Below are 17,086 nucleotides of genomic sequence, written 5' to 3'. Positions count from 1 at the left end.
AAGTATACTTGCTACCTCCGTTTTCAAATAAAACTTTGTGTTTTATTTAACTTAAAAAAACGGAGTCATTTATAAATTATTCTTATTCTACACATCCCCATTTCATTTATTGACTGCTGAGAAAAATGACAGGACTAGCTCTCAAACCACTCAGCTAGGTTCAAATTCAAATTCTACCACTTACTAGTTGCGTGACCCCCGTTTTATTATACATGTACCGTAGGGAAAAGAACAGCACTTACCTCACAGATGATAAAGCCCGGGTGGTGTTTAATTGCACACACACTAGATTTTCTGACTGGGTAAAAACCATGGCAAACAACTCTTAATTTTAGGAGTTTACTTAAACTTCTCTTAAGGTTTATATGCTATATTACCCAGTTAAAGCCCTAGAGCCAAAGAATCACAAGCAGAATCAAGGGACAAAATTTAATATATGCACACAGTTTTATATATAATGCAGCATCACACCATGTAGGGCATTTACTCTTATTTTATACATTCAGATATGTTTGAAACACTTCTTAAGGCTACAAAACAGAACATAGAAAAATAAACAGGAATATATTCAACACTTACAAAAAGTGATATGATAAAGAATATAAAGTACTATTTTCCTTTCAACACTTCAAAAGATGTATATATACTTTTTTTTTACAAGTAACATCACAAATGATCACATCTTCACATGCTTTAAGTATTATTTGTACTCAGTGTAAGGCTATTATCATTTTTCATACATAAATTTTTTTCTAGCTCTGTAACAATGCAATTTTTAATCCATTCAAGTAAATTCAACCCCAAAGTCGCTGTTTCCCAGCATTAAGACATGCACCCATCCCTCTTGTAGGATTTTTCTAAAATTTGTATTTCAGGGGAGGAAAAAACCTAAATTAGTGGGAAATCCCAATTAGTGGGAGAGTAAGTGGCTGCCACTAGTAGCAAAACCTTAGTTCTTTGAAATTGATACACTGGAACTGAGCCATTAAGATTGGAAACAACACAATAGCATTTAGACATTAAATAGGAAGCAAAATACAGTAAACAGAAATAGTGTAGCCAAATATGCAAATATGTAGTCTCTTCAGCTACACTAAAATGGACCTTGCTTAGTACCCATAAGTGAAAGACTAAGGTAAAATAAATGAGGCATAAATAAATATTGCTAGTTTCTAGGATGGCTGAATGTTTTCTAAACCAGAAATGGTTAGAAAGGAACTTTATTGCACCAAGTCAATCATAAGCAAGTTTGCAGTTCACAGGCATTATTCAACCTTGAGTCACAAAGGAAACACACTGCAAGAATATATACAGTCTGCATCAAATACGATAAAGTATCAGTAGGGAAAACCTACTCCTGCCAGGCCAAGGCAGGGTCTGAGCTTAGGTCAGCCATGAAAATGAACATACAGGTTACCAGGAAACAGGATGAGGACCACACAGATGCTAGCATCCTGCCACCAACAGGTATGTGGAGCAAGAATTGAAGATTTATCTGAGAGGAAATGAAGAAGAGAAATATACACAATGCTAAAAGGAAAGGGGCTGGAATCAAGTTTAGCAAAAGCAACTAAAATGAAAAGAACAGGTGAGCTTTGGTCATTCTAAACATTTGTTCTTCAAAATGTGTATCATAATAGAGTAAGTTCCATAATTTCCAACTCAAAATACAAATGATTCTCACTTCTAAGCTTTTGCTTTTCTCTGAAACATTTTATCTCATGTCAACATACCATACGACTCAGTTAAAACGAAGGAGGACAAAAGCTTTCTTGGCCCTAGTGTGACCTCAGCATAAGGCAAAACCCCTGGACTAACATATTGATAACAAGCCTAAAGGAAAAAAAAACAAAACTGACCTTCACGTAAAGACAGATAATTTTAAAACTAATAATCCAAAGTCAGTTCTTTTATTCTTATTCCAGAGGTCACTGAGTAAAGTACCAACTGCTAAAGTTCTCTTTCAGCACTGTTTCCATCATGTCCTGGAGGTAAGTATGGGAAACAGGAAGCAAATCGGCATTTCCTTCAGGAACTACAGAGTATTCTGTTACTCAACTGAGGTAAGACAGAGCGACAATGAAGAAATAAACAGTATTCTTTCCTATCCAATTTTTAAACATTTCGAGAAGAAACTGGGACGATCAAATCCCAGTCAATAAAACAAAGGAGACAGGAAATAGCGATTTCTTTTGGACTCCTGAGATCAAACTCACATTGAACTTTAAAATCTGGTCATTATATCTAATGTAATTTTCATTAAAATTATCAGGTAAGCTAATCCTACATATACAAGCATGAGCTGAAAGTGGAGGACCCTCTCATCTTCTCATTCCGTAACAACTGCTGATGTTAACTAAGAAAAAAATTGCTTAAGCAGTACCTTCCCCAGTTGTTCTAGCTTAGAAGGTGACAACAGAAATTCCTTTCAACAGGTTCTCTCAAGAATTTTTTTCTTTTCCACACAACCATCCCAGTCTTTACAAATTTTTACCTAGCACCATCATAATAAAATGTTATCTTTCAAAGTGCTCTCTAAAATCCTATGTTACAAAACATCTACACACTAATCACTACTCAAATCAGCAGTTACAAAGACATTAGGTAATTAAAACAACACAGAGGTAAATAACCATTATTACAGTACAGTGGAGATTCACTGAGCCTAGCTGGCATCCAAACATTCCCGTAGGTTATCAGAGAACCCAGAAAACTCATCTGCTTCAGTTTGTCAAATTCAAGTGAATTGTATTTGCTTTTAAAGTAATTGCTTTAAAAAAAAAAAATCTACTTTTGGCTAGGTATATTACACATGGCATGCAAAGAGAAATTACTACATTATTTGCATAGCACTCAAAACTTCCTGATCAAAGCAGAACATAAAAAAGGGTAGAACTTCACATTGGTATGTACAAATAAGAAATATAAGCTACAGTTATTTTTATATAGTAACACAGATGAATGAATACTGTGTTAATTCAGAGAATCAAATCTCCAAATGGGAAAAGAGTGCAACATGCAAAGGGAAAGTCTAGTGAATACTGCAAGAGACTGGAAGGAAGCAGAATCAGAGACATGTTACCGAAGGGGTGACAAGCTATTAAATGCAAACAAATCCACTGTCTAGCAGCATCCTCTAGAAGAACTCAAAGTCACAATCATCCTTTTTTGTACAATAGTTCCAGCCGTGACAAATTGAACATGCAAATGTAAAGTGGTACACATAACTGAGTGCGGTGCAAAGGGAAAAATGAAACACAGTAACTCTATAGAAACCTGTCAAGCTAAAAATTTTTAACATTTCTTCTCACAAAATATTTAAATCTGTCAGTGCATTAGTGTTAAAGTGGCATTAAAAAACTTCTGCAGTTTTAACAGATGCAGATTATTTTCAAAATGCATAGCATCTACATTTCTTTCGAGTAGGCACCATGATATTTACACCAGTGCTAAGAATTCTTGGTGGAAACAGCCATTTCATTAGATTTCCTATTATTTCTTAAACATCTATTCTTGTATGCAATCTCAAGTTCAACAAATACTCACCAAAATTCAAAAATATACCCTATGAATATTAAAAGAACTATATACAACATTTCTAAGACACAGGTTAATAGGCTGCCTTATGTGTAATATTAAAGAGAAGACATTATTCAAGTTTGACAGATATTGAGATGAAAGGCCTTTGGGTTGGAAGCATTTCAAAAGACAACAGTGTTTTAGGCTAAGAATTGTTTGAGCCCAGTTTATGACTAAGGCATTGCATAATAAAATATACATTTCTATTTGGTGCAATGTTATGTTTTGGAATCTATAGTGTGTCAAATGATGTATTTTGTCACTTTAGTAAACACTATAAAGCACACGTTTCCAACATTTGAAAATTAAACTTATATAAGGAAAAAAATCAAACACTAAATCTATAATGTTTTATATTAAGCTGTTTATAAAAAATACTTTAACAAACTTATTTCTTACTTTTTATGGGGGCAGTCACCCGATAAATAGACAGATTTTGAACGAAGAAAAATGGCAACACCAGGAATTCACCTGCCCCCTTAAACGCATATCCAAAAATCTCTTGTCCAGAATGAGTGAGGGTAAAGGGGGAGGGGAGGAGAGAGTTCCAATTTGGGTTTTTATTTTAATGTTATTTTTTTCAGAGACTTCAGAAACATTCCACCTAAGAAAGGGCTTCTGCTCTAAAATGCCGCAGCAACACCATCAAGTGTGCTGTCCGCGATGGCCGTCTCCCAGCCCTGACCTCCTCCTATCCCCCCTGTAGGGCCGTCCTCTGGCATTCCGATGGTACTGATAACCTTCATCTCGGCTCCTGCTTGGCTGCCCTTTCCAGGACTCCTCCCCTCTCACATGAGGGTAGCCCCCCCTACCAGAATAGCCCCAATCACTTTTGTACTTCCTGCCTCCGTAAGTCTGATTATAGAACTGCTTGGATCGACCACTTCTCAGGATGTCAGACACCTCGCTTTCATCCTCTGAGCTCTCTTCTTTTGGTCTCGGCACCCTGTTGTCCACAGAGCTGGCCCCACTGACCGCGTCGGCAGCAGTCTTAGGGTCTTTCACTTTTTCTGGTTTTTCTTTCAGACTCGGAATGGTCCTTTTAGGCTCAGGTTCAACAGGCACAGCTTCTCTCTCTCTGTTTAGGACCGGAGTGGGAAGACGAGCCTTTCCCTCTGCTACAGGAGGGACGGGAGCCAGCGCCAGCTCTGACTTAGGTGTCTGGGATGACTGCTCCACCTGGCCTCCGTGCTCGCTCACACTGGCTTCAGGGAGAGGATGGGTGTCTTCACCTCCAGCCTCGGGAAACTCGTCTGCTGCTGAAACTGAAGCACATTCTTTAGAAAGATCCAGATTTTCCAGGGGCAGATCCAATTCTCCTTTCTCATCAGAGGGCAGAACAATATTCTGCCTCATTACTGGATTTTCTATGAATCCCTGAAAAGGGTACCCATACCAAACATGAGGAAAGAAAGGAGGTGCGATGGGAACCGGGCCTAAGAATGGGTTCGGTCCAAAAGATGGCTGCGGGAACATGTTCTTGCCGCTCAGCGACTCTTCATATTCAGCGTGAAGAAGCTGCCCAGAGTTTTCAGATTCCAGGTCGGCCTGATAAGACAACTGTCCATGACTTTCAGACACCTGAGACGGAGGGATAACCAGGGTTGAAGAAAACGTCGGCGGTCCAATCTCTGCCTGTGGCATCTGACCGTTAACACTGGCCTCAGGCTGCACGGGGAAGTGCGCGTCCGGACAGGCACAGTCACTTTCATTCTGAGCAGACGGAGCTTCTTGGAACCAAGGGTTTTGAGGGTACACGGGGACAGGGACCTTTGGGTACATCCTGCAGGCTGCCAGGTAGGCCTGGTGCAGAGGGTACAGGTAAGAATGCGGGGCCCACATAGGGCAACTATATGCCTACAAAAGACAAAGAAAACCAGTAAGATAAACAATACGGGGGGCGGGGAGAAGTTCAAAGTGGGCTCAAGACAAGTTTCTCATGCCTGCAAAGACCATAAACTGCAGTCCAAATACTAGATCACTCTGATACACAACATGCAAAGGAATTACAAAATTGAGTCACGGCTATGAGACTCCATTCCTTGCTCCTACCCTGAAACCAACTCCAAGTCCCGCTACAGAGGTCTGAAAGGAGACAGAGTAATGAACCCACCTACAGATTATCATGATCATTAATTCCATCCTTTAGATCTAACTGCACAGAAGTGATCTGGGGTGATACAGATCTCAGAAACCACCACCATCAATCAAGCACTTGAGCCTCCAACTTCCGGTCTCTCGATCACTGGCTGTTTAGCTTAACCTGCATTCATTCATGTTCTGGCTCTACCACTAACTCAGTGTGTGACCCCGTGCCAACTAGTTACCTAGTCTAGACGTGTTCTACCATGAAAACGCTGTTACAGAAGGAGGTGACCCCCAACATTTGGACTCCACAGTCAGAGGAGGTCCCAGAGCAATCCAACTGCAAGGATTAAAGTCAGACCTCTAGTCAGATAAGGATAAATACCGAAGATGAAGTACTCCAAATCCTTCCCCTGCAAGAGGTTCAGCTAAACACCAAAACACGAAGAAAAATTTACCAGACAACTGGCTAATTAACCAATCAGCTACAGCCAACATTAACTAGATAAATATAAACTACGCATGAATGCAGCAGATGGAGAAATTAATCAAGTCTCCTTTTATGAACTGGTCCATAGGCCACACACAGTAGGGCACCTCATTTCATGTATTAACAGTCTAGAAGCCACAGAAACGAATCCAAGACAGCAGACAACACCGCACTGACGAGAAGAGAGTTCTCCAGCCCTTTCTAAGACAAGCCATCTCCAGGCTGATCACCTCCCACAGGGAGCTCTGCTCTGCTAGTGAGCTCCACCTTCCACGGGTGGCCTCCTCTCAGCCTTTCAAGCAACTGAGGCAGACAGAAGAAGAGCATCCTCCCCGTTCCATAAATGAAGACAGCCAGGCTCAGACACCCTCAATGACTTGCCCAGGGCCATACAGATAAGAAGTGCAGGAGCAGAATTTCAAACCCAGCCCTTTCACCTAATTCCTCACAGGAGCACTTCCACTAGGCTGTTTCCCGAATATACTCACAGGGTTAAACCACTGCCAATTAAAAGAAAAAGCAAGCAAATACTGGAGCTGCAATCACCACCAAAAACAAACTATATGGTACTGAAAATGTTACTTCTTAAATTAATGAGATTTAGTAAACCTTAGGTTATTGACCAACAGGATAAGAGTTAAGATTATTTAAATGGTAATAATTTAAAACAGTATTAACTTAAAATAACTTCAAAATGACAAAATGTAAATACCTTTACACCAAGATTGAAGAAGAATCGAAGAATGTTCTTATCTGAAAATAAGTAACATCGTCACTCACTAAAATGATACATTCACAAAAAGCTTTTGTTCATTACCCTCAAAGGATATATAGTTCTAAGGACAACTTTGCCTACTTGAATTGTTTTTCTCTAGCCTGTGATATAAAACATATATTAAAAATTGTAATATAACCAAAACCAGACTCTGTTACTGTAGGGTAATTCCAGATTCAACATGCTTTATCTAGTCCAACAGCCGTGCCCCAAAATGGCTTAAGTTGAGATTTTTATGACTAAACTTAAATCTGTGCAAAGAAAACTCAGGTGCTCACTGCATTTCCTTTTCAACTTCTCTGTGGGGTTTAAAATATTATGAAATAAAAAAGTTGGGGGTAAGAGTAAAAATCAACATAAACCTAAATCATTAACAAGATTAGTAGGATAATACTAGCTCAGGTATTCATTTGACATTAGCCGGTTACCCACAGACACAAACATCAAACCACTGACTAATAACAGAAAATTATCCACAAAAATCCAAGTAAAGAGCACAGAGAGTCACTACATTACTCCTTCAGTTTTTCAAATAGGAAATTTGGAAACTAAACTTTAAAAAAAAAAATCACGAATTTAAAAAGAATTCCTTAAAAAATATATACTATTGCAGGTAGTACTATAATGACAGTTATTATGTTTTCTATTCATTCTCCTCTACATTTTTTTCATGGATGAAGTAATACGAGTAGTTCCAAACACCAAACCACTGATGTGAAAACTCAGTACTGTTTACTTATCTGGTTAGTAACACTATTAAGATTTAATTCAAAATGGTTTCAGACTGTTTTTTTGGCGGTACGCGGGCCTCTCACTACTGTGGCCTCTCCCGTTGCGGAGCACAGGCTCCGGACGCGCAGGCTCAGCGGCCATGGCTCACGGGCCCAGCCGCTCCGCGGCATGTGGGATCTTCCCGGACCGGGGCACGAACCCGTGTCCCCTGCATCGGCAGGCGGACTCTCAACCACTGCGCCACCAGGGAAGCCCCAGAATGTTTTTGAAAAAATGACAGGCGCAGGGGAGTAAGGGGAGGGGTGGCTGCTATAAATAATAGTTTATATATTACTAAACATATAAAAACACCAATCAAACAGAAGCTGAAACAGGAGTGATGAGTGACTAACAGCTGAACCTCTGCTGTCCTCCCCAAGCAAGTCCTTTGGCTTACTCAGCAACACGACCTCTGTCCTCTACTTACATTTCTCACTGAACTTGTACCAGTACTTGATAAATAAAATCAACTTGAACTCGGAGAAGGAGCTCACCTTTAGGCAGGTCCTCCCCGGTGTGACACAGTGAATAAGGTGGTGCAATGGCTCGATCTCCCTTTTCGTTACAAGGAAACCCAGGATAGAGTGGGTCTTGGTAAAGGCTCAGTGTCTGAGGCAAAGGCATCAAGGGCTGGTTAACGGCCTGTATTGACACAGGAACTGGAGAGGGTGTTAAATGAGCCTGGGACACAGCAGAATCAGGTCCAGTGGTCAGAGTCTGTGTCACTGACAAAACAGGAATTTGAGCAGGGACACCTACAAAAGAAAGGGAAAGGAATCAAAAGCTATAAAGAGGTAAAAATAATTCTCTACAAATGTAAGTTTACATTAAGCTAAAAGGTGAAGAGTGCTATAAAATTGTATAGCTAGTAAGACGGTGTGTGTTTAAGCAATCTAAAGAAGTACTAATGTCAACCAAACACGCTCCTGGACACAAAGGAGGAAATAAGCGCCCAGAAAACACGCTTTGAGTCAGTATCTTCTAATAACAGCTCTTATGAACAAGACACGGAGCCTGGCAGAGAGCTGGCCCACGGGGGTGAAAACTGTGCTGCCAGCACCGGGCAACCGGAGCTCACACACCTGCTGCCGAGGCTGTGAGGGCGTACCTCAAATGAGCACCACACAAAGCTGGAAGCAGGGCAGTGCTCCGGGAGGCTCCACACACCTAATCCTGCTCGGAGGTCAAGCTCACACTCAAGAATTTCAAGACTCGGAAGGCTTTTGCTGGTTGATTCACTGAACTTTTTAAATTTTTATCTAACCTGTTGGTCCAAAAGTTGTAGGTTCACTTGGCCAGGCTGGCACAGTGGCTGGTAAAGAAGGCACGGCAGGAGTTAGATGTACCTCTGGGGACACCAGAAGGGGAGCTGGACTGGACAGACACACATGTTCTGCTGGCTTCTTCAAGGAGAGGGGGTGGAAAAAGACAAGAGTTCATTTTGCTTAACACTAATTCAACCACCACAGGTACCTTGAGTTGCCTGCCTTTTACACACCTGTGGTTTCTACATAAATGGTCTTTCTCTGGTCTTAGAAATGAAAGAAAAAAACACAGTAGCTAAAACTTCCATACTAACAAATGTGATCCTAACCAGTGACTGCCCACCAAAAGTCACAGAAGTCACTGGCAGGGTTAGAAACAAACTACAAAGCAACTTGAACACAAGGCTTTTAAGGCAAGAAAGCAAAATCATTGAAATCACCCTGAAATTCATGAGTTTAGAACCTCCTCACACAAAGACTTAGCATAAAACTGTACGCTTTCTACCTGACATGAAGGATGTTAACTGAAAGGCAAAGGATAAGAACCTTCTCTCCTCCTGTATTAGATCAAGAACCAAAATAATCTGCTAGAACTCAGGTTCCTTCATCATTAAATCTGTAAATCAGTGGTACTGCACTTTAGATGTGTATTTTTCTAATCTCTTCAATCATTCCATTGCCTCCCTTCTATGAAATAACTGTTAAGCATGCAGAGTTGTCTAACTCTTTTTTAAAGTTTTGAAGTAAAACAGAAATTCATAATTTCCCTTCAAAAATCTCATTTGCAAGCCAACTCACCACAAAGGCAACACAAGGTGCCAGATACAAACTTATTCAAAATCAATTCAGAAGAGTGGCTTCTATGTCCAGACAATGGCGATTATAAAAATAACATCCCATTAAAACTTGAGAACATTCTAGACTAACCAAGAACAGAATGAGAGAAAAATCATAATTGTATTCCAAATTATGATACTAGATAGAGTAAATTCTCCCATTTCCTGTATTTTCTGTTTTTTAATGATGACAGTAAGAGTTAAGAAACCCAGGGAATGGAGCATTCAATGTCAAACACTACAATGTACTTACTTGTTCTGTAGGAGGTGGGCACTCTAATTTCTTTGACGGTGATGTAATTCTTGAACATTTATCATTGCTAATATTCTTTGGAAGCACCAAAAAAAAAAAAAAAAAAAAAGCATACTTTTGCATTTCAAAGACCCACATTCTGGGGTAACCATGGCCGCCTTTACAGCTCACCCCACCCGCACCTGCCTGCACCCTCTGACGACCAGCTACTCTTTTCCATTGTACCTGGGCTCCAACAGGTGGGGGATTTTGCCTCCATATCTTCATCACATCAGACTACTGGGCAGTTTTTATTGGGAGCATGGTTTCAAAACAGCACTTTTCCCATAAAAATCTCAATCTGCTATAGAGTAATGGAAAGTAAAGCTAAGCTATGTTCCACCGATTCAGATAGGTCATCATAAGGTATCCTTGAAGAAACGGTTACAATGTGTGAGTGAATTCACCTCAAGCACTGTAATTTTTTCTCAATTTTCTTCTGCTTTTCTACTTCCCTAACACTTTGTTATAAAATGATGAAGTCATCTCCATCTCCTTCTACACTATCACAACGTTAAGGAAAACGAAAGAGACGCAATTAGTATTTAAAACATTTACCTCCAGTGTGCCTGGCTCCGGCTTTTTATCCAAGGGAATATGTCCATGGACAGAGTCTAAAACAGATCAGAATAAAAAAGACGGCATCGTTCACTAGTTAGGTGTGAAGACACAGCAGTAAAACGTGAAGACAGAGAAAGCCAAAAGTACCTTTTGAACCATGTTTAGTCAGTGGATAATAGTTTTCAGAATAACACAATGTGCTTTATTTAGCTTGAGTCAATGCTTCTCTACAACAGTGAGACGTGACAGTACATTGCTTAATCATTTAAAAAGAAAGTTCTTTTCCCCATGTCTGACTTTAAGCCAGAAACAGATCTCTCGCATCTGCTTTCAAATGATGAAATAACATACCTTTATCTTTTCTTTCTTCGGTGTCCATTCTCCGCCTGCTTCCTTTTCTATCGCTTCCATGTGATGATTTTCTCTGGACGCCTGGGTTGCTACTCTGAGAAGCTGACTGGCTGACTGATGAGCTCTTAAAATAAACAAAACCCAACACTTTGGGTTAAAGATTTACTCACAAATATATGAACAAAATCTTCTAATTAACCTTACTCTTCATACATCTAACTAAAACTCTCAAAATTCATAGCTCCGGGCTTCCCTGGTGGTGCAGTGGTTCAGAGTCCGCCTGCCGATGCAGGGGACATGGGTTTGTACCCCGGTCCGGGAAGATCCCACATGTCGCGGAGCGGCTGGGCCTGTGAGCCATGGCCGCTAAGCCTGCGCGTCCGGAGCCTGTGCTCCGCAACGGGAGAGGCCACAACAGTGAGAGGCCCGCGTACCGCCAAAAAAAAAAAAAAAAATTCATAGCCCTATCTTTATACTTCCCAAACTACAAAAAAATAGGACCTAGGGTTCATATTATATACTCTATAGTAATCGGCTTACTAATAAGGCAATCAGACGCTTGGCCTAAATTAGTATGAAGACTTCTTCGTATGCCCATGTTTCAGGAAGCCACCCTGCCCAAACCTTCACTTTGCAACTTACACTTCCATTCTCTGCACAAAGCCTTCAAAAGCAGCCATAGCTCAGCCACAGCCCTTGGTGGGGGAAAAACACCCAAGTGCAAACGGGCAGATACAGCGCACTAGCACGCTTACCACTGACACGCTACAGACTGTCAACAAATCACCCAAGCTCCACGTGAGCTCCAACTTCTAACTGGTGAAACACGGGGACTGGAATAAGTCTGGCTTCTCAGCTAAGTCACCACTGAAGGTCTCTCCTCTTCTAGCATCTGTGAGTAACTGCTGCACACGGCTGAGAAGACGACCTCAGCCCTCTGTGGCAGGCGTTTTTCTACAAGACAAACCTGAGTCGCTATCAAGTCCAAGACAGGATCAAATGCCTATTTAAAGACAATGACTATGAAGACTCCATTTTAACATCAAAAAATTTCACAATCTATTCCCACATTACAGTAGTTGTTTCTCCCCATTCACTAACTGAAAAAAGGACAAAAAGCTGTGAGTAGAAGCTTAAATGATTTGTAGTTTTTTATTTTCTAAATATTATGGAAAAATAATATATCACAGAGATAAATATACTGAGACTAAAGACCATGCCTAACTCACATGTGAATTTGGGCACTTCGTCCAGTAATTCCTAAACTCCAGCCCCTGTGCCAGACTGAACTACCTCAGGCCGCGGCGGTGAGACACCCGTGTACCGCAAAAAAAAAAAAAGAAAAAAAAAAAAGAAAGTGTTCCAATCACCACTCTCCATCACAGGTCATTTGGTGTCACTTACCGATATTTCAGACCATAGGCACAGGGCGCCCAGTGCCCCCAAACTCAAGTAGCTAACCCTTGCCTTGTGCTGCCAATGACCCCTCCTCTCACAGCACTTACTTCACGCTACATGAGAGCTGTTTTCCCTTCTGACTCCCCCAAAAGAAGTCAGAAACTTAAAGGTAGGGAACACTTGTCTCATCAGAGAAGCACCCATCACAGCCCAGCGTCTGACACAGGGAGCAAGGGCAAAGCCGCAGGGCTGCATGTACTGCCACCTCCAACAGCGACCACTCTGAACAACAGCTCTTATTTATATGTACTAGGTTAATCTTGTCCTGGTATGTTTAATAAGGGACACTGAAAAGAGTTTTCCGGTTTTACAGATATATCTCGTTAACTGAATCATGAACCTCTACTGCTTAGGGAAAGTTACTGGCTTTGGCTAGCAAAAACAAACGAGTTTTGGTTCAAAAGAAAATACTAGGGCTTCCCTGGTGGCGCAGTGGTTAAGAATCCACCTGCCAATGCAGGGGACAAGGGTTCAAGCCCTGGGCCAGGAAGATTGCCACGTGCCGCAGAGCAACTAAGCTCACGAGCCACAACTACTGAAGCCTGCGTGCCTAGAGCCTGTGCTCTGCAACGAGAAGCCATGCAATGAGAAGCCCGTGCAACGGGCTAGTGCAACGAAGAGTAGCCCCTGCTCGCCGCAACTAGAGAAAGCCCACGTGCAGCAACAAAGACCCAACGCAGCCAAAAATAAAATAAATTTTTTAAAAAAAGAAAATACTAAACTTAAAGTGAGATAACCAATTTATTACTTGCCTCAACTCTGCCACCAACTAGAAATATCTTTAGACCTCACCTTACTCATGAAGATGAAAAGGAGGGATAGCTGCATAATCACCAAGGTATCTTCCAGTTTAAAAACTATTAGTCTACCATTTAAAACTATGGCTTAATACAAAAACTATATTAAGAAAGACTTCTGAAGGATAACTTTTAAAATCCCCTTTTATATACATACGGAAAGGGCTGGGAAAGCCTGTTCATCCCTGTTCTGAATCTCATAGAGTAAACGAGATTCTTCTATAGCTTGCTTCTCTCTGCGCTCTTCCGGAGAGAGGCCGAAATAGTTAGATTCTCGAGTCGTGGCATCAAAATCCTCAGCTCTCTCACGATCAGGTTTCCTGTCAAATAAAACATTCTTGTCATGAGAAAAAAAAAAAAAAAAAGACAAAATGTACTGAGTACCTAAAATAATATAAATCAACGCTTTGAGCAATTCAAATATTGGACCAGTTTAGCTACACTGTGAGATTACAGAACTTTTAGCTGCCTGATTAATAAATGTTTAGGAAACAGAAGCCCCTGGAGCATTAGGCTACGTTTCAGAGTCAAGAAGACAAACTTAAAATAGGGTGGAAAGAAAAGAAAAATATAACTCACTTCCAAGTGATACAGGAAGGCATAAATGTAAGCACTGTATATTTTCTTTGCACCATATTCCAATACTTTCATAAGAATTCTCTTTCGAAGGAAAGGGAAGGTTACTAGTTTAGGCCTCAAAAGCACTCTAATTTTCTGTTCTAAGTAAAGGACAACGTTCAAAAACACACCACGACCATCTTCCTGCTTTTTAATGACACTACCAAGGGAGGATGAAAGGTGAAAAGAAGAAAAAAATGCACCAGGCTAGATACTAACTACAGATAAGACTGCTGTCATTTCAATAACTTTGGTCAAAGAAGGAGACAAAAAAATTCATGAATAGAGTCTAGTAGCCTATAACATAACCCTAACATTTTTATATGAATTAAAATTATTATAGGCAATATGAATACTATTTCTACACTTTGTCTAATAGTTCCACAACAGTGGGAAATGAAAACCCAAAGCCACCAGGGAAAATATACTGAAGAGATGCAGCTCCCTAAAAAGAGTGGGAAGGACACAACTGATACCATCTGATTCTCCTACCTCTGAAATCAAGAACAGCCATTTCATGTCCTCAGTCCCACTTAAAATCACACCCTAATTCCAATGGGGCACATGTCAACCCCCGAGTATTAGGGAAAAAAACAGGGGAGCAAACCTGGACCCTCAATCTTAGACCAGTCCTTCTCAAACCCCAGTGGTCAAAGACTCCCAAGATGACTCAGCTAGTGCCAGGAGTCTCCAGAAAGTCAATACTCCCTAACCTCTGCGCCCCATCACCCGAAGCCCACGTCTCACCCTCGCGCGCCACTGAGAACCTTCCTATCCTGAGCCTAGCGGGAGGGGAAATATTCAGCACGGACACGTCTACCATTTTCGGCACCTGCGTAATGAAAGCGTACGTGGCAATCCTGCTTGGTTTTTGTTACACTTTGTTTTGTTTTCTCCAAAGGAAGAGACAGTATCAATGAGAAAGAAATTTAAAAAGCAAGAGGTCAGTGCCCAACATCACTGCTCTTTTTATTCTATAATGAGAATTCCAAACCAATGTGTGAAATATTAGAAATGAAGTCAAGATAAATTCTAATGGACTTAAATCCACTGGAGTGTTAGCTATAAAATTCTAAATTTTGACTAGAATTTTTTAGAATCTTCCTTTAATATTCAACCATCAGCAGTCTCTAAATTTAACACACTAGTAAAATTCATTCTCACTCCCACAGGCTAGAGGGCTTACTAACTGCAAGTACAACTACGTTCGCACATAATCAGTCACAGTGCCAAAATTCTCCAAAGCTTTATGTCTATGTTACTCTCCACTGCCTTCTGCCATCACATGTTTTATACACCAAGTAATAGGTAGCTAACACATAAACAAGAAAAGGACCGCGTCTGTCTGATCATTCTAATCACTAACAGACTGGACAAAACACTAGAAACACACTGGATAAAACTTCAGTTTGTGGTAAACAAAAGTGTATTTAAATCAGTCATTTGGTAGTCTGTGTACGTTCTTTTTTTAAAACTTTAAGACATTAAAGAGTATCCTCTGTTCAAGAGAAAAAAAGGCTCTTCTAGTCCACTAAAAAATGAGAATTTTATTAAAAAGAAAAATCTCATTTCTGTCCACGACCTTCCTATACTGACTTCACATTTTTAGGTTTCCAAAGCTAATACTCAAAGTAAGTTAGTCCTCTTAGGTACTTTGCCTGTACTGGGTAAGATACCACCAGATGCTAGTGGAGTCTGGTCAATGTCCGCACATCAGACTTCAGCCACAACTAGGTGATTCAGTGACATAAGTGCTATCTGTTGGGGGAGGCTAACCCACCGTGGGCCCCGAATGCCCCTGCACACTGTTGCTGGGTGTGCCAAGAACACACGGCCCTGAGTACTCTGTACCCAGGCCATTTCTCACGGTTGTGGTATCTAGTGACCACCCTTGAGGGATGAGGGAATTCTTTCTTATGATTGATTTTTAATCATCTGTTCTCATTAGAACTTTTGGATAACTGGATTATGAACACATATGTACTTTTTACACACATATAAGCATCCCTTCAAGGATACACAAGAATCTGTTAACACTGGATGCCTCTGCAGAGGAAGCTAGACAACTGGGACAACAGGGATAGGAAGGAGAATTATCAGAACAAACTTTTCAGTGTTTTGGATTTCGAACAATAGCAATTAATTTGCTATCCCGAACAGCTGGCTCAATTAAAAAAACTGTAATGGATATGAAGTACTGGTATTTGTTACGGATTGAATTGCATCTCCCAAAAAAGATACGTTCAAGTCCTAACCCCTCGTATCTGTGCATGTGACTTTATAAATAGGGTCTCTGCAGAAGTAATGCCATTAAGATGAGATCATAGCAGAGTAAGGTGGGCCCTAAACCCACTATAACTGGTTCCTCACTAGAAGAGACACAGACACCCAGGGAGAACACCAGTGATGATGCAGGCAGAGACTGGAGTGATACACCTACAGGCCAAGGAACGCGAAGGACTGTGGACAACACCAGAAGCAGGAGAGGCCTGGAACAGACTCTCCCCTAGAACCTGCAGAGAGGGCACAGCACTACTGACACCTTGATTTCAGACTTGCAACCTTCAGGACTGTAAGAGAGTACACTGCTGTTGCTTTAAGCCAGTCTGTGGTACTATGCTACCACAGCCCCAGGAAACTACACAGTATTGGTACCACGTCAGCCTAAGAACCTACAACTCTGTCTTAAAGATGTTACATAAACTGTCTTTAATGACAAAATGTTAAGTACGTTCCCAAGAAAGGGGAATGCCCAAATGCCAAAAATAAAGAAACTAAAGACCAGACCTTAGCAAGCACATAAGAAGATGCTAGAGCTGTTCAGATGATCGGGGAGATCAAGCTTGGATGGGGAAGGTGAGCCACAAGCACCCACAGGAGCCGTGGCCAAGTTCACAGGAAGAGGACAGCCTCCACTTAAGACACACCTTCTCAAAGAAAGCTCCCCCAAAGAATATAAACTACTCTGTAACTACTACTCCAAGGAAGGGCAGATTAGGGAAAAATTTAAATCCACGGCACAGGAAACTACGACCCTGAAGTTCATCTGCCTCTGCATATTCAGTCAGAATGCTGGTAGTTCATGGCCACAGCAACCTGTTCAGTATTAGACACATTACAACAAAAATCCAAACTTGTCGGAACAGAGTAAGCTGACCATTTTGGTTGATTTAAGTTCCTATGTAAAGGGGAATATCCTCACCCTGCA

The 17,086-nt window shown here is 40.9% G+C and overlaps 1 protein-coding gene across 2 annotated transcripts in view; it reads right to left on the bottom strand.

The window, feature by feature from the left end:
* Positions 1–415: 415 nt before the first annotated feature.
* The window catches only part of OTUD4 (OTU deubiquitinase 4), a 41,368-nt gene continuing 24,697 nt past the window's right edge, over positions 416–17,086 (bottom strand). For both annotated transcript variants that reach the window (XM_079921136.1, XM_079921137.1), the window contains exons 14-21: positions 13,418–13,580; positions 11,006–11,129; positions 10,652–10,707; positions 10,055–10,129; positions 8,965–9,103; positions 8,195–8,455; positions 6,867–6,907; positions 416–5,436 (exon numbers count right to left, since the gene is read on the bottom strand). In XM_079921136.1, coding sequence (XP_079777262.1) covers positions 4,225–5,436; positions 6,867–6,907; positions 8,195–8,455; positions 8,965–9,103; positions 10,055–10,129; positions 10,652–10,707; positions 11,006–11,129; positions 13,418–13,580 — 2,071 coding nt within the window. In that variant the 3' untranslated portion in view covers positions 416–4,224. The remainder of the gene's footprint in view (positions 5,437–6,866; positions 6,908–8,194; positions 8,456–8,964; positions 9,104–10,054; positions 10,130–10,651; positions 10,708–11,005; positions 11,130–13,417; positions 13,581–17,086) is intronic.

The sequence above is a fragment of the Stenella coeruleoalba genome (assembly GCF_951394435.1).
Source record: "Stenella coeruleoalba genome assembly, chromosome: 4".
Classification (NCBI taxonomy): Eukaryota; Metazoa; Chordata; class Mammalia; order Artiodactyla; family Delphinidae; genus Stenella; species Stenella coeruleoalba.
This window is presented reverse-complemented; position numbering and strand designations above follow the sequence as displayed.